Below are 20514 nucleotides of genomic sequence, written 5' to 3'. Positions count from 1 at the left end.
TTGACCAGACTTTTCTATGCCACGTGACTGTGTACAAAATTTCCAGCGTTAGAAAACTCTGCCAGTGGTATACAGTGATAAACAGTGAATTTGTAAAGTATTTTGTTACTTTACAGCCTTATTCTAAAATGGAATAATTTTTCACCCTCATCAATCTACATACAATACCTGCCAATGACATCACAGTACCCCACAATGACAAACCCAAAACAGGTTTTTAGACATTTTTGCCAATGTATTTACTTAAGTGTTCAGACCCTTTGCTATGAGACTCGAAATTGAGATCAGGTGCATCCTGTTTCCATTGATCATCCTTGAGATGTTTCTACAACTTGATTGGAGTCCACCTGTGGTAAATTCAATTGATTGGACATGATTTCTTAAGGCACACACCTGTCTATATAAGGTCCCACAGTTTTTTTCAGAGCAAAAAACAAGCCGTGAGATCAAAGGAATTGTCCTTAGAGCTCTGAGACAGGATTGTGTCGAGGCACAGATTTGGGGAAAGGTACCAAAAAATGTCTGCAGCATGGAAGGTCCTCAAGAACACAGTGGCCTCCTTCATTCTTAATTGGAAGAAGTTTGGAACCACCAAGACTCTTGCTAGAGCTGTCTGCCCGGCCAAACTGAGCAATCGGGGGAGAAGGGCCTTGGTCAGGGAGGTGACCAAAAACTAGATGGTCACCCTGACAGAGCTCCTCTGTGGCGATGGGAGAACCTTCCAGAAGGACAATCATCTCTGCAGCACTCCACCAATCAGGCATTTATGGTAGAGAGGCCAGACGGAAGCTAGTCCTCAGTAAAAGGCACGTGACAGCCCGCTTGGAGTTTTCCAAAAGGCACTTAAAGGACTCTCAGACCATGAGGAACAAGATTCTCTGGTCTGATTAAACCAAGATTGAACTCTTTGGCCTGAACGTCATGTGTTATGCCTGGAGAAAATTGGTAACTTCGGGTGAAGCATGGTGGTGGCAACATCAAGCTGTGGAGATCAGCAGCAGTGCAAATTGTCTACCGATTTTGGTGTAATTTCTCACCCATTTTTTCAGTAAGAAAGTTAGTTTCCCCTCAGGCACACATATTTGTTCTTATGAAGGTCATTTGTGTAGAATGTACTTTTCCCCACTAATTCACCCCACCTCTTTACATTGCTTATTTATATTCAGTGGCCTGGCTGCATCCAGACTGTCAAAGGAACCTAATGCAGCTTGGAGTGATCAGATGATAGAAGTCATATTTAGGTGCCAGGTGTAACTGAAGCCATAGATACTCCATATACATTAGTTTGTGTTTTATATAATATGACTAAATGTGTTGCAGGGGCAGACAAGAAATATAACGGGAAGGCCACAGAACATGACATAAGCAGAGCTGTGGGAGACCACCTCAAGCCCCTGGTAGAGCCGGGGGTGGTGTTTACCACTCCACCACGCCTTCAGCAGGCTTGAAAAGTGGGAATGATCTGTTTCATCTTCAACAAATACACTTGGTTGGTTGAAAACTGATACGAAACTTACATACCATTCACTATTTTGACAGTGGAAGATAAACTGAATTCATACTGTTTTTCATAATAAGGCCATCCAAGATATGTGTTGCTTTGTTTGTTCATTGGTTCAGCAAGAGTCTGTTGATTCTTCAGTCACTGGGATAGTTTTGCAACATATTCATGTCAAGTTTGATTTATATAGTACATTTCAGACATGGATGCAACTCAATGGCTTCACTGGATTTTTAATTTTTTTAAACAGAAATATTTACCACAACAAACAGTATAAAAAACAGAATAATAACTGAAAGACTAATGAGCATTCTAAGGAAATGACATCGATTAAGAATTGGATGCAATATCCAACCCAAAATATAAGCATGTTTTACTCAATGCTACAGTCCCTATCAAGAAAACCAAATGTCACTTAAATAGAAGGTGGAACTAACAAAGAGTCACTGACAACAACCACAAATAAACAGGTGAGGTTTTAGGAGGGGTTCTGAAAGTTGACTAGTAACAACAACTGGGACCTAAAAGACATCCACCATGAGACGCACTAAATCTGCCCAAGAAGAGGCAAACAAAAGAAAAACCCACACCAAACTAAAAGACAGGAAGCAAACCAAAAAGGTGGAGACTCTTCACATCTATCAAGACAACTGGAGCACTGGGCCAGATGCTCTTAAATAGAACCTGGACCAGCTCAGGTGAAACACCTTCCCACTAACAAGATGGACAAGCCAGCACAGGTGTAACACATACTGACTAACGAGTGCATCCTACGTGCTAACGAGCTATACGTGCCAACGAGCTCTACGTGCTAAAGTCCAACCTCAAAACAAAAGACAACAAATATATCCTATATTTTTCTTGGAAAAGTTTGCTCACCACCAACAGAAAACAACTTCCATTTCACATTATAATCTACTACAATGCTTCACCTTCTACAATATAAACATGGTGTCTACTGGCTGTCAAAGATTAAAAACAAGAAAAAACACATTTCTAAATAATAATAATAATATACAATAGTATTAGTATTATTTTTAAAATCATTTTTCTTACTATAGAATCCTAAAACTCACTCGCTTCTAGAACACTTGTCCCCTTGGAACGAGCCCAAACAAAACTCATCTCCAATACGGAAAAACATGCAGTCAAAATAAATTGTGGTAGCCATGGTAACGCACTGGCTAAACGCAAAACACTAATCTTTTTGACTGCCCACCCTTGATACAATCAGCAACCAAGTTGTCCTCACACGGACATGTCTTATTTCAAGAAGAAACTCCTGCATTATCCTTAGTAACTAATATCAATTGAACAAGGGGCAAACATTTAGGCTTCTACATTCTGACATTCATTAAAATACTGCTCCCACAACGTTAAAACATTCTATATTGTGACATCATTAGAATACTGCTACTACAATGTTAAAACATTCTACAATGTGACATCATTAGAATACTATTACTACAATGTTAAAACATTCTATATTCTGACATCATTAGAATACTGCTACTACAATGTTAAAACATTCTACATTGTGACATTTCATTGATATCATGAAACAACTCCTTCATGTATTTTCTGATGTTTAGTCAGAGATCTTTTATCAGAGTATCTCTTCCCACATTGATTACAGCAAGGATTCTCTCCTGTGTGTGTTCTCTGATGTATAGTTAGATAGCTAGATCTAGTAAAACTCTTCCCACATTGATCACACCTAAAAGGTTTTTCTCCTGTGTGTGTTCTCTGGTGCAAAGTCAGCTGGCTAGATGTAGTAAAACTCTTCCCACATTGAGCACAGCTACAAGGTTTCTCTCCTGTGTGTGTTCTCTGGTGTACTATCAGGTTGTATGGCCGAGTAAAACTCTTCCCACATTGATCACAGCTACAAGATTTCTCTCCTGTGTGTGTCCTCTGGTGCAAAGTCAGCTGGCTAGATGTAGTAAAACTCTTCCCACATTGATCACAGCTACAATGATTATCTTCTGTGTGTGTTCTCTGGTGTACTATCAGGCTGTCTGGCCAAGTAAAACTCTTCCCACATTGATTACAGCTATATGGTTTCTCTCCTGTGTGTGTTCTCTGGTGTATAGTTACATAGCTAGATGTAGAAAAACTCTTCCCACATTGATTACAGCTGTAAGGTTTCTCTCCAGTGTGTATTCTCTGGTGTGATTTCAGGGTTTGTTGCCGAATAAAACTCTTCCCACAGTGATCACAGCCAAAAGGTTTCTCTCCTGTGTGTGTTCTCTGGTGTATAGTTAGATAGCGAGATGTAGAAAAACTCTTCCCACATTGACTACAGCTATATGGTTTCACTCCAGTGTGAATTCTTTGATGTACTTTAAGTTTTACTGAAGAGTTGAATCTCTTCCCACAGTCAGAGCAGCAGTGAGATTTCTTCCCTGTGGATCTCTGCAGGTGTTTCTTGAGGTGTTCTGATCTGGAGAGACTCTTCTCTGCCTCGTCAGCATCATGATGTTGTTGAGGCTCCCCAGAGGATCCACGATAGTCAAGTCTCTCTCCTGTGTGAACGACAAAGTCCACTGTTAATTTGAGGTAAAAGGTGATGCCCGGAGCATACCCATGAAGCTGTACAACAACTGACGTCTTAAATTATTTGACAATTAAGACAATCAAGTTAGCAACAAGTCATATTCTGTCTGGTTTTCACATTAGTGGTAACTATAAATAAATTATTGAAGTTGTTGAAATCTCAAGCAGTGTGCCAGACAACTTTTGGTCTCCAAATATAGGCCCCTTTCTGTGTTAAAATAAATAAATAAATTGCATCACGAGAGCAATGCGCACACAATTTGATTGCAGAAACTCCTCCCCACTAATGAGGAAACCGCTAGTTATGGATGTAGTATAACTGCATGGAGCAAAAATGGTGAGCGAAGATTTTAGTTTTTCACAATGTATTCTGAATATTACAGCGCACTATTAGCGCAAGATCAGGAGTGCTAGTCAAGGAAACGTACATTATGCTCTGTGTTTATTCACTAATTCACCACCGTGGGGGGAAACTCAGGAGAGTTCTCATAGGCTGACAGCAAAAATCACCTCCATTTACAGGTTGAATACGAGTGAATTTAACACTACTATTGGATTATAATTGTAAGGCTCGTTTGAATGTCCCGCGTGTTATTGTGTTATTGTTAACATAACATGAACATTGACCTACTGTAGGACCCATAACTTCACCTAAAACTCCCCCTGACAGCATCAACCATCTTATCAAATCCATTAACGCCAAGAAAATGGAATTCACTGCCCTTGGCAATCAACCGTTCTCTGTCGAGGATGATGTGGGCTTTCGCCGACTGGTCGAGCACCGGTACACACTACCAAGTAGGTTTGACAAATGTTTCCCTACCGGAGTTACAGTCTTGTTGAAACTCACATCCATGAGCTACTGCTGTTAGCTGCAGGCGTCACCGCTATTAGCTACGGGCGTCACTGCTGTTAGCTATGGGTGTCACCACTATTAGCTACGGGCGTCACTGCTATTAGCTATGGGTGTCACCACTATTAGCTACGGGCGTCACTGCTATTAGCTATGGGTGTCACCACTATTAGCAATGGGTGTCATCACTATTAGCTACGGGCGTCACTGCTATTAGCTATGGGCGTCACTGCTGTTAGCTATGGGTGTCACCACTATTAGCTACGGGCGTCACTGCTGTTAGCTATGGGTGTCACCACTATTAGCTACGGGCGTCACTGCTATTAGCTTCACGACTGACATTTGGACCAGTGATGTCAGCCCAATGAGCATTATCAGTCTGACATCACAGTGGGTCCACCAGGATTTCCTACTGAGGAAAGATGTATTGCTCTCATACCGCTGCTGCCATTTCAATGGCATTTGAGAACATGTTTATAACTTGAACATTTATTAATTTGGGCATGGTCGCTAACCCGAACCCGGATTAACTTTCATTGTTTAGGTCGCATTTGTAGCCATCTTACTCATTGCTATAGCCAGGACATTTTGATTAGGAAATTATGAGAAACACACAAAGTCCACGGGGTGATCACGCTCTACCACTAAGGGTCAGTTTAGTTGGCGCAACAAAAAACATTATTGTGTTCCAATGGTTTGTTTTAGTAGCATGAATTGTTCCTGTTCACACCGTGGTGAAAAGCAGAATAATTGAAGGAATGAAGCCTGACGCTCATCACCTGTGGAAGGCGGGACTTCTAGCCAGGAGCGGATTTCATTGGCCTTTTCAGGTGTGATTTTAGATCCTTCAACCAAAGTTGAATATCGCGACTCCTCATAGCATGTTGTACCAAAGTTGACTGAACATTAAGGGAACTACACTGCCATAAATACAAAGAAAGTCATGTAGTGTTTATTTTTTATATTTTTTATATACAAATCCGGCAAGGCACCAACTTTGAGAAGGGTTTAAAACAAAGGTTTCAAACAATTCATAAATGTTATGGAATGTAGGTATGTTTCGCCTTTAATGTAATGGCATTAAAAATCAATTGAAAAAAGGCGAATAGCTGTGACCCATACTAACATACTGTATACTACATACTCAATGAGCATATACTACATACTATACTATTAGTTAACTTTAGCATACTGTAACTACATACTTAATGAGTATATACTACATACTATTAGTTCATTGTAGTATACTGTAGCTACATACTTAATGACTATATACTACATACTATTAGTTCATTGTAGTATACCAAAACATAAGCTCGTATAACGCCATTGTTTGTAAACAAGCACTGTATAGCCTCGAAATCTTGTTTAAAACTATAATTTTGACCTTATGGATGGCCTGTCAAGCCAACACCTTATAACTGTTACGTCTGAACTTCTTGACGAGGGCTCTAGGTTTTGGGTTACGGATGCTACAATAGCTTTCTCTATGAATGTGAGTGGTTACATTTCTCCAGCCCCCATCCCTCAGCTGTTTACCAAACCAAGTCTCAGGGCAGCCATTTTGTTGCTGTTTAAATCCTAGGTTGCCCCTTTAAAAAAGCCACACAATCAATCAACCAATCTGCAGTTCAAACAATAACAAAGCTGTAATTCCACCACTGTTTTGGTAATAAGATGATGGGTCTGGAGAAATGTAACTAGTCTCAAATTCAGACAGACCTACGGATGCAAGGACTGACCATCCATGATATCAGCATTATAGTTTTAACCATGTTGAGGCTATAGAGTGTTGGTTTACATTGTTTCTAAACATTGTAGTAAAAAAAAGCTTATTTTGGGTTCTGATGTGGTACGACAGTTGAACGAAGCTCATGAGGCATGCGTTATATTCTTCAAGAATCAATGACTATAAATAAACACACTATAAATAAACACAATTGCATAGTTCCCCTTTAACCACACACATCAGTTCAACAACTGCAGAGTTAATGCCTCTGTTTTTAAGACAGTACTTACTGGTGTTAATCAGGAAACGTCCATCGTTAGAACTATTGGATGCCTTAACATGCCTTTGGGATACCGAGCCCAGATATTCATTTTCCTCCTCTTCATCCCCCTCTTCTTCCAATGTGACAGTCATCTCCCCCTCCTCCTCTTTCACTCCAAAAACTGCATCCTCCTCTTTCTCCTCTTCTTTTACAGTAACATCCTCCTCCTCTTTCACTCTGAACGCATCTTCCTCTTCTTTCACTGAAACGTCTTTCTCTTCTTCTTTCACTGTAACACCCTCACCCTCTACTTGTTTTTGTATTGTGACATCCTCCTCTTCCTCTTTCACGATAACGTTTAGCCACAGACCCTCTTTATCCGTCAAGCAGACCTCATCATCTTCAGGAGGAGAGTAGCTTAGTGAGCTCATGGTCGGGGATGTTAGCTAGGCTAATGCTAACTTAACCAGCCCGCTAGCTGAATAATAACTACAACACCGTAAATATGAAATTAAATCGGATAACTAACTAGACGACAGAAGTGGGTTTTAAACACAGTGGCTTATAATCAATAAAGCGTCTAACGCGCTTTATTGGTTCGTATATTTTGTCTAGCAAGCTACGGAGGTGGCTGACTAACTGTTGCTGCAGTTGAAAGAAGCGTTCCGTCCACTAGATTATACGTCACACTAACAGCATTGCCTTAAATTCCCAGACCGCCATCTGCTGACTGGAGTGGGTAACGCAGTTGAGTAAAACGTATATTTTATTTTCAGACAAGTTAAAGTGTAGGAAGCATGAGTTTTTACTCACCAGTGTAACAACAGCATTGCCTTAAAGTCCCACATGATGTATTGTTACACCATGTAGGAGCAGGACAGAGCTAGTCTGTTCATTATATACATCTACATGATGTATTGTTACACCATGTAGGAGCAGTAGAGACCTAGTCTGTTCATTATATACATCTACGTGATGTATTGTTACACCATGTAGAAGCAGTATATACCTACAGTAGCTAGCTACTTATTTAGATTTAGTATGACTTAATGAAACTGCCTTACATGTGCTGTAGTAAACATTTTTTATTCGCACTAATCAATCAACACTTTCCTGTATTTGTATGTGTCAATATAATAGTATGATTTAATTAAATTAATTGAAAATAATCTTAGTCTGAAAATAAAATATGATCCTCAACTGCGTTTCCCCTCCAGTCAGCAGACGGTGATGTGCGTCTTTCAGGCGATGCTGCCATCGTGACGTATAATCTTGTCGACGGTTCTTCATAAACAGCTCGTCAACCACCTCGGTAGCTTGCTAGACAACATAGCCGAAAGATTCAAGCTATTTAGACGCTTTTGGTGTATATTAGGTACTGTATTTTAGACACACTTCTGTCGTATCTACTTGTTAACCTATTTAATGTAATATTACGTTATGTTGTATTAGTCAGCTATAGTAGCTGGCTGGTTAAGTTAGCACTAGCCTAGTTGCTAATGATAGCTTGCTAGCTAACATCCCCGAACATGAGCTCCCTAAACTTCTCCCCTCCTGTTAAAGAAGAGGAGGTCTGCTGGACGGAGAAAGAAGCTCTGGGGCTGAACATTGTCGTGAAAGAGGAGAAGGAAGAGGAGGATGTCACAGTAAAAAAAGAAGTGGTGGGTGAGGCTGTTACTGTGAATAAAAAAGAGAACGACGTTACAGTCAAAGAAGAGGAAGACGCGTTCAGAGTGAAAGAGGAGGAGGATGTTACTGTGAAGGAAGAGGATGCTGTTTTTGGAGTGAAAGAGGAAGGAGAGATTACTGTCACATTGAAAGATGAAGAGGAGGAGATAGATCTGATTAACACCAGTAAGTACCGCCTTAAATTTGTTTTTAACTTTGGATATTCAGAGTTGGCTCGTCAGTACCTCTTCAACGGAGGGCCCCAGGATGATGACTGATATGTCTAGAATCAGACAACGTAGAGAACCCCTTGTTTTCTCCGTTCCGTTTCCAAAAAGTGACTTATTAACATATATATTTGAGAAGGGTCTATCTGCTGACCGCAGACTGGGGGGCACGGCATGTAGTGATCTTCGTGTAGTGATGATTTATTACACACCGTACCCCCAATAGTGCCAATGTGAGAGTTGGGTTGGCTAAGCCAACCGCCTGTATTCAATGGAGAGAAATGCTAAGCTACTAGCCTCATGACATGAATATGCATAGCGATCTGGAGATAACTCCTATAGTGTTTTATTAGAACACACCATTCTATAGAGTCCACCTGCTAGAGGTTCATATCTGACAGAGATGAACACATTGTTCTATACAGTACACCTGATAGAGGTTCATATTTGACAGAGATGAAAATCTATGTTAGAAACTTAGAAAGAGGGCGAGACTAAAGCTGCAACAACTAGGATTGTGCCTTTGACTTCTGGACAACGAAATAATAGAACAGGAGAGAAATGACATAGTGGTGGGTCTAATAGAACAGGAGAGAAATGACATAGTGGTGGGTCCAATAGAACAGGAGAGAAATGGCATAGTGGTGGATCTAATAGAACAGGAGAGAAATGACATAGTGGTGGGTCTAATAGAACAGGAGAAAAATGACATAGTGGTGGATCTAATAGAACAGGAGAGAAATGTCATAGTGGTGGGTCTAATAGAACAGGAGAGAAATGACATAGTGGTGGATCTAATAGAACAGGAGAGAAATGACATGGTGGTGGGTCTAATATAACAGTAGAGAAATGACATAGTGGTGGGTCCAATAGAACAGGAGAGAAATGGCATAGTGGTGGATCTAATAGAACAGGAGAGAAATGACATAGTGGTGGGTCTAATAGAACAGGAGAGAAATTACATAGTGGTGGATCTAATAGAACTGGAGAGAAATGACATAGTGGTGTGTCCAATACGGAAGTAAATGAAACTAAATTTGCCCAAATGAGGAATCGGAGATAATTTGCTTCTTTTAAAAAAATTAGCTGTGTATGGTTTCAAATCACAAGCTTGTAGGCTTATGTCTATTTGGGCAGTGCGTGTGGCAATAGGCTTCGCTGATTATTGAGTTGCGGCTGTCAGTGAAAAGCGTCTCAAATATGTGTGAAGATAATGTCTCTTGAATAGAATTTAAAATGTTGAGACAAGAAGAAGGGGAGGGTTATGTGGTGAAGTTATATGCGAGTCTCTTCAGAATATCCTTTGCTGGCTTCCACCAATTCTTGCTCCTTCATTGTTTCATTGTGTTTATTATTTACCTTTATTTAACCAGGTAGGCAAGTTGAGAACAAGTTCTCATTTACAATTGCGACCTGGCCAAGATAAAGCAAAGCAGTTCGGCAGATACAACGACACAGAGTTACACATGGAGTAAAACAAACATACAGTCAATAATACAGTATAAACAAGTCTATATACAATGTGAGCAAATGAGGTGAGAAGGGAGGTAAAGGCAAAAAAGGCCATGGTGGCAAGGTAAATACAATATAGCAAGTAAAACACTGGAATGGTAGTTTTGCAATGGAAGAATGTGCAAAGTAGAAATAAAAATAATGGGGTGCAAAGGAGCAAAATAAATAAATACATTAAATACAGTTGGGAAAGAGGTAGTTGTTTGGGCTAAATTATAGGTGGGCTATGTACAGGTGCAGTAATCTGTGAGCTGCTCTGACAGTTGGTGCTTAAAGCTAGTAAGGGAGATAAGTGTTTCCAGTTTCAGAGATTCTTGTAGTTCGTTCCAGTCATTGGCAGCAGAGAACTGGAAAGAGAGGCGGCCAAAGAAAGAATTGGTTTTGGGGGTGACTAGAGAGATATACCTGCTGGAGCGTGTGCTACAGGTGGGAGATGCTATGGTGACCAGCGAGCTGAGATAAGGGGGGACTTTACCTAGCAGGGTCTTGTAGATGACACGGAGCCAGTGGGTTTGGCGACGAGTATGAAGCGAGGGCCAGCCAACGAGAGCGTACAGGTCGCAATGGTGGGCAGTATATGGGGCTTTGGTGACAAAACGGATTGCACTGTGATAGACTGCATCCAATTTGTTGAGTAGGGTATTGGAGGCTATTTTGTAAATGACATCGCCAAAGTCGGGGATTGGTAGGATGGTCAGTTTTACAAGGGTATGTTTGGCAGCATGAGTGAAGGATGCTTTGTTGCGAAATAGAAAGCCAATTTTAGATTTAACTTTGGATTGGAGATGTTTGATATGGGTCTGGAAGGAGAGTTTACAGTCTAACCAGACACCTAAGTATTTGTAGTTGTCCACGTATTCTAAGTCAGAGCCGTCCAGAGTAGTGATGTTGGACAGGCGGGTAGGTGCAGGCAGCGATCGGTTGAAGAGCATGCATTTAGTTTTACTTGTATTTAAGAGCAATTGGAGGCCACGGAAGGAGAGTTGTATGGCATTGAAGCTTGCCTGGAGGGTTGTTAACACAGTGTCCAAAGAAGGGCCGGAAGTATACAGAATGGTGTCGTCTGCGTAGAGGTGGATCAGAGACTCACCAGCAGCAAGAGCGACCTCATTGATGTATACAGAGAAGAGAGTCGGTCCAAGAATTGAACCCTGTGGCACCCCCATAGAGACTGCCAGAGTTCCGGACAACAGACCCTCCGATTTGACACCCTGAACTCTATCAGAGAAGTAGTTGGTGAACCAGGCGAGGCAATCATTTGAGAAACCAAGGCTGTCGAGTCTGCCGATGAGGATGTGGTGATTGACAGAGTCGAAAGCCTTGGCCAGATCAATGAATACGGCTGCACAGTAATGTTTCTTATCGATGGCGGTTAAGATATCGTTTAGGACCTTGAGCGTGGCTGAGGTGCACCCATGACCAGCTCTGAAACCAGATTGCATAGCAGAGAAGGTATGGTGAGATTCGAAATGGTCTGTAATCTGTTTGTTGACTTGACTTTCGAAGACCTTAGAAAGGCATGGTAGGATAGATATAGGTCTGTAGCAGTTTGGGTCAAGAGTGTCCCCCCCTTTGAAGAGGGGGATGACCGCAGCTGCTTTACAATCTTTGGGAATCTCAGACGACACGAAAGAGAGGTTGAACAGGCTAGTAATAGGGGTGGCAACAATTTCGGCAGATAATTTTAGAAAGAAAGGGTCCAGATTGTCTAGCCCGGCTGATTTGTAGGGGTCCAGATTTTGCAGCTCTTTCAGAACATCAGCTGAATGGATTTGGGAGAAGGAGAAATGAGGAAGGCTTGGACGAGTTGCTGTTGGGGGTGCAGTGCTGTTGACAGGGGTAGGAGTAGCCAGGTGGAAAGCATGGCCAGCCGTAGAAAAATGCTTATTGAAATTCTCAATTATGGTGGATTTATCAGTGGTGACAGTGTTTCCTATCTTCAGTGCAGTGGGCAGCTGGGAGGAGGTGTTCTTATTCTCCATGGACTTTAGAGTGTCCCAGAACTTTTTTGAGTTAGTGTTGCAGGAAGCAAATTTCTGCTTGAAAAAGCTAGCCTTGGCTTTTCTAACTGCCTGTGTATAATGGTTTCTAGCTTCCCTGAACAGCTGCATATCACGAGGGCTGTTCGATGCTAATGCAGAACGCCATAGGATGTTTTTGTGTTGGTTAAGGGCAGTCAGGTCTGGGGAGAACCAAGGGCTATATCTGTTCCTGGTTCTAAATTTCTTGAATGGGGCATGTTTATTTAAGATGGTTAGGAAGGCATTTAAAAAAAATATCCAGGCATCCTCTACTGACGGGATGAGATCAATATCCTTCCAGGATACCCCGGCCAGGTCGATTAGAAAGGCCTGCTCGCTGAAGTGTTTCAGGGAGCGTTTTACAGTGATGAGTGGAGGTCGTTTGACCGCTGACCCATTACGGATGCAGGCAATGAGGCAGTGATCGCTGAGATCTTGGTTGAAGAGAGCAGAGGTGTATTTAGAGGGGAAGTTGGTTAGGATGATATCTATGAGTGTGCCCGTGTTTAAGGCTTTGGGGAGGTACCTGGTAGGTTCATTGATAATTTGTGTGAGATTGAGGGCATCAAGTTTAGATTGTAGGATGGCTGGGGTGTTAAGCATGTTCCAGTTTAGGTCGCCTAGCAGCACGAGCTCTGAAGATAGATGGGGGCAATCAGTTCACATATGGTGTCCAGAGCACAGCTGGGGGCAGAGGGTGGTCTATAGCAGGCGGCCACGGTGAGAGACTTGTTTTTAGAGAGGTGGATTTTTAAAAGTAGAAGTTCAAATTGTTTGGGTACAGACCTGGATAGTAGGACAGAACTCTGCAGGCTATCTTTGCAGTAGATTGCAACACCGCCCCCTTTGGCAGTTCTATCTTGTCTGAAAATGTTGTAGTTTGGAATTAAAATGTCTGAATTTTTGGTGGTCTTCCTAAGCCAGGATTCAGACACAGCTAGAACATCCGGGTTGGCAGAGTGTGCTAAAGCAGTGAATAGAACAAACTTAGGGAGGAGGCTTCTAATGTTAACATGCATGAAACCAAGGCTATTACGGTTACAGAAGTCGTCAAAAGAGAGCGCCTGGGGAATAGGAGTGGAGCTAGGCACTGCAGGGCCTGGATTCACCTCTACATCGCCAGAGGAACATAGGAGGAGTAGAATAAGGGTGCGGCTAAAAGCAATAAGAATTGGTCGTCTAGAACGTCTGGAACAGAGAGTAAAAGGAGGTTTCTGGGGGCGATAAAATAGCATCAAGGTATAATGTACAGACAAAGATATGGAAGGATGTGAATACAGTGGAGGTAAACCTAGGTATTGAGTGATGAAGAGAGAGATATTGTCTCTAGAATCATAATTGAAACCAGGAGATGTCATTGCATGTGTGGGTGGTGGAACTAATAGGTTGGATAAGGTATAGTGAGTGAGCAGGACTAGAGGCTCTACAGTGAAATAAGCCAATAAACACTAACCAGAACAGCAATGGACAAGACATATTGACATTAAGGAGAGGCATGCTTAGTCGAGTGATCAAAAGGGTCCAGTGAGTGGAGAGGTTGGTTGGGGGTCACGGCAATTTAGACAGCTAGCCAGGCCATCGGTAGCAAGCTAGCATAGGATGGAGGTATGTTGTTAGCCACCTCTTGCGTTCGGTCAGTAGATTAGTGGGGTTCCGTGTGGTAGAGGGGATTAATCCAAATCACACAACAACAACAAAAATAAGAACAATAGATATAGTTATAGAGGCCCGAGAAGAAAACATAATAATAATAATAATAAAAATAAATAAATTGTCCGATTGTCTATTCAGATAGCAGCCGGTAAGACAGCTAACGGTTAGCGGGCCGCAGATGGGCGTTCAGGTAACTTCGCGACGGAGGAGCCAGCCGGATCTCCTTCGGGTAGATAACGTCGGCAGTCCAGTTGTGAAGGCCCGGTGGGGCTCCGCGTAGGCAGTAAAACGGGTCCGGATAGGTGACTGCAGCCCAGGAGTGAATGATGGAACTCAGGAGTGATTGACGGAGCTGGCTAGCACCGGAATAATTGATGTTTGCTCCGGAATCGACGAAAGCCGATTGTCACACGGATAGCAGCTAGCTAGCTGTGAGATCCGTGTATGAATGTCCAGAGAGCAGTTGAAATCCAGGGACATGGAGAGAAAAATTGGTCCGGTATGTTCCGTTCCGAGCCGCGCTGCGCCGTACAAAACTGGCGATAGATTTTCGAGCTAAAGGATGGCTGATGACCACAAACCGTGGTTGCCAGTAAAGAAGCTAACTAGCTTCTGGATTAGCTTCTGGGCTAGCTCCTGGCTAGCTTCTGGCTAGCTTCTTGGAGTTTCTGGCTAGCTTCTTGGAGGATTACAGATCTGAGGTGAATAATAATTTTTTATAAATATAAATTGGTGAGGCGGGTTGCAGGAGAGTGTTTTGAAGATGAGTTGATGGAAAATAAAAATAAAATGTATGTGAAAAAAAGTTGTAAATATATATATATATATACAGGACACGACAAGACGAGGACAAAAGACGTCTGAACTGCTATGCCATCTTGGTAAAAAATGTGAATTGATTGAGTTTATTTTATCAATTCCCCATTACAAATGTCACCAGTAGTAAATGTACCGTTACTTCCTGTCATTTGGTTACATTCATTTCTGTTAATGCATGTATTAATTACAGTCATTTACCGTTGTCATTCTCGGAGTGGAAACATTTTCTGTTCAAAACCTGCTCCACTTGTGAGAAACCAGTTTTGGTTTATTTCAGAACCACCATTTACAAGATTTGTCAATTTTTTTCATTGTCTTTTTGTTTGTAATTCTCCATGTGAGCCATGAGCATGTCTGGTTTCTCTGTCCTGATAATGTTGAGGCAGTGCCCACCTGAGTATAGAACTACTTGGCCTGCTGTGCTAAAATGTAGCCAAAAATGTCACTCAACCAGATGCATATGAACTACTATAACATGTCTGCATTATAAATAGTCTATCACTAGTTAATTGAAATACTTACCGCTTTTGGCAAAGGACCAACACAGTCCACCAGAACCCTGCTGAAAGGTTTGTCAATAGCAGGAATAGGCTGCAAAGGTGCAACTAGGTCAGCTTGGTTTGGTTTACCTGTCCTCTGGCAAACACCACAGGATTTACAGTGAGCCACAACATCCTGTATCAGACGTCTTGTTGACCCCAAGATGACCTGCCATAGTACCATCGTGAGCCAACCTCAGTATTTCTTGTCGAAGCGCAACTGGAACAACAATTTGATATAAACTGGGCCAATCGTCTTGCCCAGAAGTGGCACCCGAGAATGCCGTTTCCTTGTTAGACCGCATTTTCCTCATTAGAATGCCATATTTGTCAAAATTACAAACACGAACTTCATTAAACTCTACTTCTGCATGTATCTCAGCAAAAAGAGGAGAGAGGGAAACATCTTTACTCTGTTCATCAATCAGCTGCTTCCTTGAAACATCTTTACTCTGTTCATCAATCTGCTGCTTCCAAGAAACATCTTTACTCTGTTCATCAATCTGCTGCTTCCTAGAAACATCTTTACTCTGTTCATCAATCTGCAGCTTCCAAGAAACATCTTTAATCTGTTCAGCAATCAGCTGCTTCCTAGACATCCAAGTGTCAACTGTAGGGATCCTCTCTTCATTCTTAGGTTCTTAAAACTCTCACCTTTGGGGTTTTTGAAGGAGAGGTAAACTCAGGAGGTTTACCTAAATCAGGATCACCCATAAACGTCTCGGACAGATTGACCATGGTGGGATCGCTGACATCCTCAACACTAGACTTGCTCCCGGCCAATTTCTTAGACAGAGCATGTGTAACGGCACATGCTGGGAATACTGTAGGGTACTTTTCTGATAAACCATCAGGTTCCTCAATTCTGGGTTCCTTACAAACGACAGGATTTGGCACAACCTTCCCTCCAGCCAAATAATTTTCCAATTTGAATGAGACCCCCTTCACCAGTAGGCTAGGCCTCACTCCAACGACAACGGGATGAGAAATGTTTTAAGGTTATACCATGGACCATTTTGAATCAACAAAAAAAAAAGCTAATTATTTCATGTAAAAAATGTATTTGGCCATACTGCTGTAACCCATAGTAACAAATTGGATAACATTCACAATATGGAACAACAGTAACCATAGTAACTAGAGGTCGAACAATTATGATTTTTCAATACCGATACCGATTATTGGCGGGCCAAAAAAAGCCGATACCGATTAATTGGCCATTTTTTAAATTTTTTAAACATTTTTTATTTTATTTATTTGTAATAATGACAATTACAACAATACTGAATGAACACTTATTTTAACTTCATATAATACATAAATCAAATCAATTTAGCCTCAAATAAATAATGAAACGGGTTCAATTTCATTTAAATAATGCAAAAACAAAGTGTTGGAGAAGAAAGTAAAAGTGCAATATGTGCCATGTAAGAAAGCTAACGTTTAAGTTTCTTGCTCAGGACATGAGAACATATGAAAGCTGGTGGTTCCTTTTAACCTCTTGCCGCACAGATCCCTTTAGCGGGATCATTTTCATCAACATCCTGTGAATTGCAGAGCGCCAAATTCAAATGAAATTACTAAAAATATTTAATTTTCATGAAATCACAAGTGCAATACACAAAAACACCGCTTAACATGTTAATCCAGCCGGCGTGTCAGATTTCAAAAAGGCTTTACAGTGAAAGCAAACCATGCGATTATTTGAGGACAGCTCTCAGCAGACAAAACATTACAAACAGCCAGCAGCAAAGTATATTGGTCACGAAAGTCAGAAAAGCAATCAAATTAATCGCTTAACTTTGATGATCTTTGTATGTTTGTACTCACGAGACTCCCAGTTACACAATAAATGTTTGTTTTGTTCGATAAATATTCTCTTTATATCCAAAAACCTTCATTTGGTTGGCGTGTTTTGCTCAGTAATCCACAGGCTCGTGTGGTCACGACGGGCTGACAAAAATTCCAATAAGTATCCGGAAAGTTCGTAGAAACATGTCAAACGTTTTTATAATCAACCCTCAGGCCTTGTCAATAGAACAGAGAAAGAAAAGGTCTCGCTCCCGGAGCACACACAAATCTGAGGACATCTGGCACTGATGCTATGTGATCATTCTCGCTCATTTTTCAGAATAAAAGCCTGAAACTATGTCTAAAGACGGTTCACAACTTGTGGAAGCCATAGGGAAAAGAATCTGGTTGATATCCCTTTAAATGGAGGATAGGCTTGCAATGGAAAAGAGTAGTTTCAGAAAAACAGCACTTCCTGAGTGGATTTTCCTCAGGTTTTCGCCTGCAATATCAGTTCTGTTATGCTCACAGACAATATTTTGACAGTTTGAGACTTTAGAGTGTTTTCTATCCTAATCTGCCAATTATATGCATATTCTAGCTTCTGGGCCTGAGAAATAGGCAGTTTACTTTAGGCACGTTCGGCACGTTTATCATCCAAACATCATAGGCACGTTTTTCATCCAAACATCATAATACTGCCCCGTAGCCTAAAGAGGTTCCTTTTAACATGAGTCTTCAATATTCCCAGGTAAGACGTTTTAGGTTGTAGTTATTATAGGAATTATAGGACTATTTCTCTCTATACGATTTGTATTTCATATACCTTTGACTATTGGATGTTCTTATAGGCACTTTGGTATTGCCAGTGTAACAGTATAGCTTCCATCCCTATCCTTGCCCCTACCTGGGCTCTAACCAGGAACACATCGACAACAGCCACCCTCGAAGCAGCGTTACCCATCACTCCACAAAATCCGCGGCACTTGCAGAGCAAAGTCTCAGAGCGAGTGATGTTTGAAACGCTATTAGCGCGCACCCCGCTAACTAGCTAGCCATTTCACATCGGTTACACCAGCCTAATCTCGGGAGTTGACAGGCTTGAAGTCATAAACAGCTTAATGCTTGAAGCTGCTGGCGAGCTGCTTGCGAAACGCACGAAAGTGCTGTTTGAATGAATGCTTACGAGCCTGCTGGTGCCTACCACCGCTCAGTCAGACTGCTCTATCAAATCATAGATTTAATTATAATAAACACACAGAAATACGAGCCTTTGGTCATTAACATGGTAAAATCAGGAAACGATCATCTTGAAAACAACACGTTTATTCTTTCAGTGAAATACGAAACCGTTCCGTATTTTATCTAACGGGTGGCATCCCTAAGTCTAAATATTCCTGTTACATTGCACAACCTTCAATGTTATGTCATAATTATGTAAAGTTCTGGCAAATTAGTTGGCAATGAGCCAGGCTGCCCAAACTGTTGCATATACCCTGACTCTGCAAGCAATGAACGCAAGAGAGGTGACACAATTTCACCTGGTTAATATTACCTGCTAACCAGGATTTATTTTAGCTAAATATGCAGGTTTAAAAATATATACTTCTGTGTATTGATTTTAAGAAAGGCATTGAAGTTTATGGTTAGGTACATGTTGGAGCAACGACACGAAAAGCAACGACTTTTTCGTGAATGCGCACCGCATCCTGTTACTAGCCTGTTCAACCTCTCTTTCATGTCGTCTGAGATTCCCAGAGATTGGAAAGCAGCTGCGGTCATCCCCCTCTTCAAAGGGGGACACACTCTTGACCCAAACTGCTACAGACCTATATCTATCCTACCCTGCCTTTCTATGGTCTTCGAAAGCCAAGTCAACAAACAGATTACCGACCATTTCGAATCCCACCATACCTTCTCCGCTATGCAATCTGGTTTCAGAGCTGGTCATGGGTGAACCTCAGCCACGCTCAAGGTCCTAAACGATATCTTAACCGCCATCGATAAGAAACAATACTGTGCAGCCGTATTCATTGACCTGGCCAAGGCTTTCGACAGTCATTCACCACATCCTCTTCGGCAGATTCGACAGCCATGGTTTCTCAAAATGATTGCCTTGTCTGGTTCACCAACTACTTCTCTGATAGAGTTCAGTGTGTCAAATCGGAGGATCTGTTGTCCGGGCCTCTGGCAGTCTCTATTGGGGTGCCCCAGGGTTAAATTCTTGACCGACTCTCTTCTCTGTATACATCAATGATGTCGCTCTTACTGCTGGTGAGTCTCTGATCCACCTCTACGCAGAAGACACTGTCATGATGTTGGCCTGGGGGATAGGTTTATGACAGTCATAAATACCTCTTCCCCCATTTCCCTTCTTTAACCTACTGAGGTTGCATTTAAAAAAAACTTGGTTAACATAGAGATTCTGGGAACATCAGTATGTGGGGGGAAATTAACTATATTCTGGTAATCCGAACAATTGAACATATGCAGTGGTACTTAATGAATATGATGTCAGTTCGGTTGTCATCTGAGACATTCTCATCAATGATAAGATGACAAACTCTACAGTGGAAAGTCTACACATGAGAGTTATCAGATTCACATGGAATTGTTGTTCAATTTAAATGTTTGAATATGAAATTATTTGTGATGGGATGAAATGTGATTTTTAGCTTCTAAAATGTGAGATTTGGATTTTCATAAGATAGGGCTGCTCAATCAGTGGCCCTCCCCTGTGAAGGGACAAGGGCTATAAAACTTTTCAAACACACCCTCCTCTCCCTTACTATATAAGCCCTTGACGACAACATAACTTCCTGTTCCGAGGATATGAGGATGACGATCCTATGTCAGAATGGTTCAGATAAAACTACAGAAAAAAGCCAACATCAGCATGAGCTTTGGTTGCGAATGGTATGATCTTTGAACTCTTATTCACGACAGAAGTGATACCTCCTAGCTGTTGAGTTAGCGACCGCAGCTGCAAACGCAGGTTAGGAAGGAAAAGACAGAGTATCCCATCTACCACACAACGACATTACTACAACTTATCTAAGTGACCACGAGACATTCTTCAAAGGACAGAGGACTTGCTTTGGCAACACGGTCTTCCATCTACCACCAACCTACTGAAGCGCAGCTCCTAGTAAATATTTATTGCATTTTCCTTTTCCAAATGGGAGGTCATTTAGAATTGCATAAGATACTGTATTTACGATAGCACAGCTTCACCTTGGTTCCTGTCTTCCCGCTCTTGGTTCCTGTCTTCCCACTCAACCCAGCCCCTTTTCCTTTGTGTAACAAGCTGTCATATCTGTTCCGCCCGCTAGGGACGTTTTTCTATGACGTAAAGAATTATCCAGGTATAATTCATTCTTTGT

The 20514-nt window shown here is 41.6% G+C and overlaps 2 protein-coding genes across 2 annotated transcripts in view; one reads left to right on the top strand and one right to left on the bottom strand.

Annotated features, from left to right (window-relative positions):
• Window positions 1–1722: 1722 nt before the first annotated feature.
• On the bottom strand, window positions 1723–7572 carry LOC139364471 (zinc finger protein 180-like). The gene is made up of 2 exons (XM_071101256.1): window positions 6930–7572; window positions 1723–4026 (listed from the first exon to the last, which is right to left on the bottom strand). Exons 1-2 carry the CDS (start codon window positions 7330–7332, stop codon window positions 3056–3058), a joined length of 1374 nt encoding a protein of 457 aa, XP_070957357.1. The 5' UTR covers window positions 7333–7572; the 3' UTR covers window positions 1723–3055.
• A 604-nt stretch (window positions 7573–8176) lies between these two features.
• The window catches only part of LOC139364480 (zinc finger protein 180-like), a 34074-nt gene continuing 21736 nt past the window's right edge, over window positions 8177–20514 (top strand). The window contains exon 1 of the mRNA XM_071101268.1: window positions 8177–8755. Within this exon, the coding sequence (XP_070957369.1) occupies window positions 8431–8755 (325 nt within the window). The 5' untranslated portion in view covers window positions 8177–8430. The remainder of the gene's footprint in view (window positions 8756–20514) is intronic.

Source organism: Oncorhynchus clarkii, chromosome 13 (assembly GCF_045791955.1).
Source record: "Oncorhynchus clarkii lewisi isolate Uvic-CL-2024 chromosome 13, UVic_Ocla_1.0, whole genome shotgun sequence".
Lineage (NCBI taxonomy): Eukaryota > Metazoa > Chordata > Actinopteri > Salmoniformes > Salmonidae > Oncorhynchus > Oncorhynchus clarkii.
This window is presented reverse-complemented; position numbering and strand designations above follow the sequence as displayed.

What these genes read in the sequence shown, in the direction of transcription:
- LOC139364471 (XM_071101256.1), bottom strand. Translation starts at nt 7,332, where the DNA reads ATGAGCTCACTAAGCTACTCTCCTCCTGAAGATGATGAGGTCTGCTTG. An exon ending in ACGTTTCCTGATTAACACCA is followed by an intron (nt 4,027 to 6,929) that starts GTAAGTACTGTC and finishes TCGTTCACACAG; the next exon opens with GAGAGAGACTTGACTATCGT.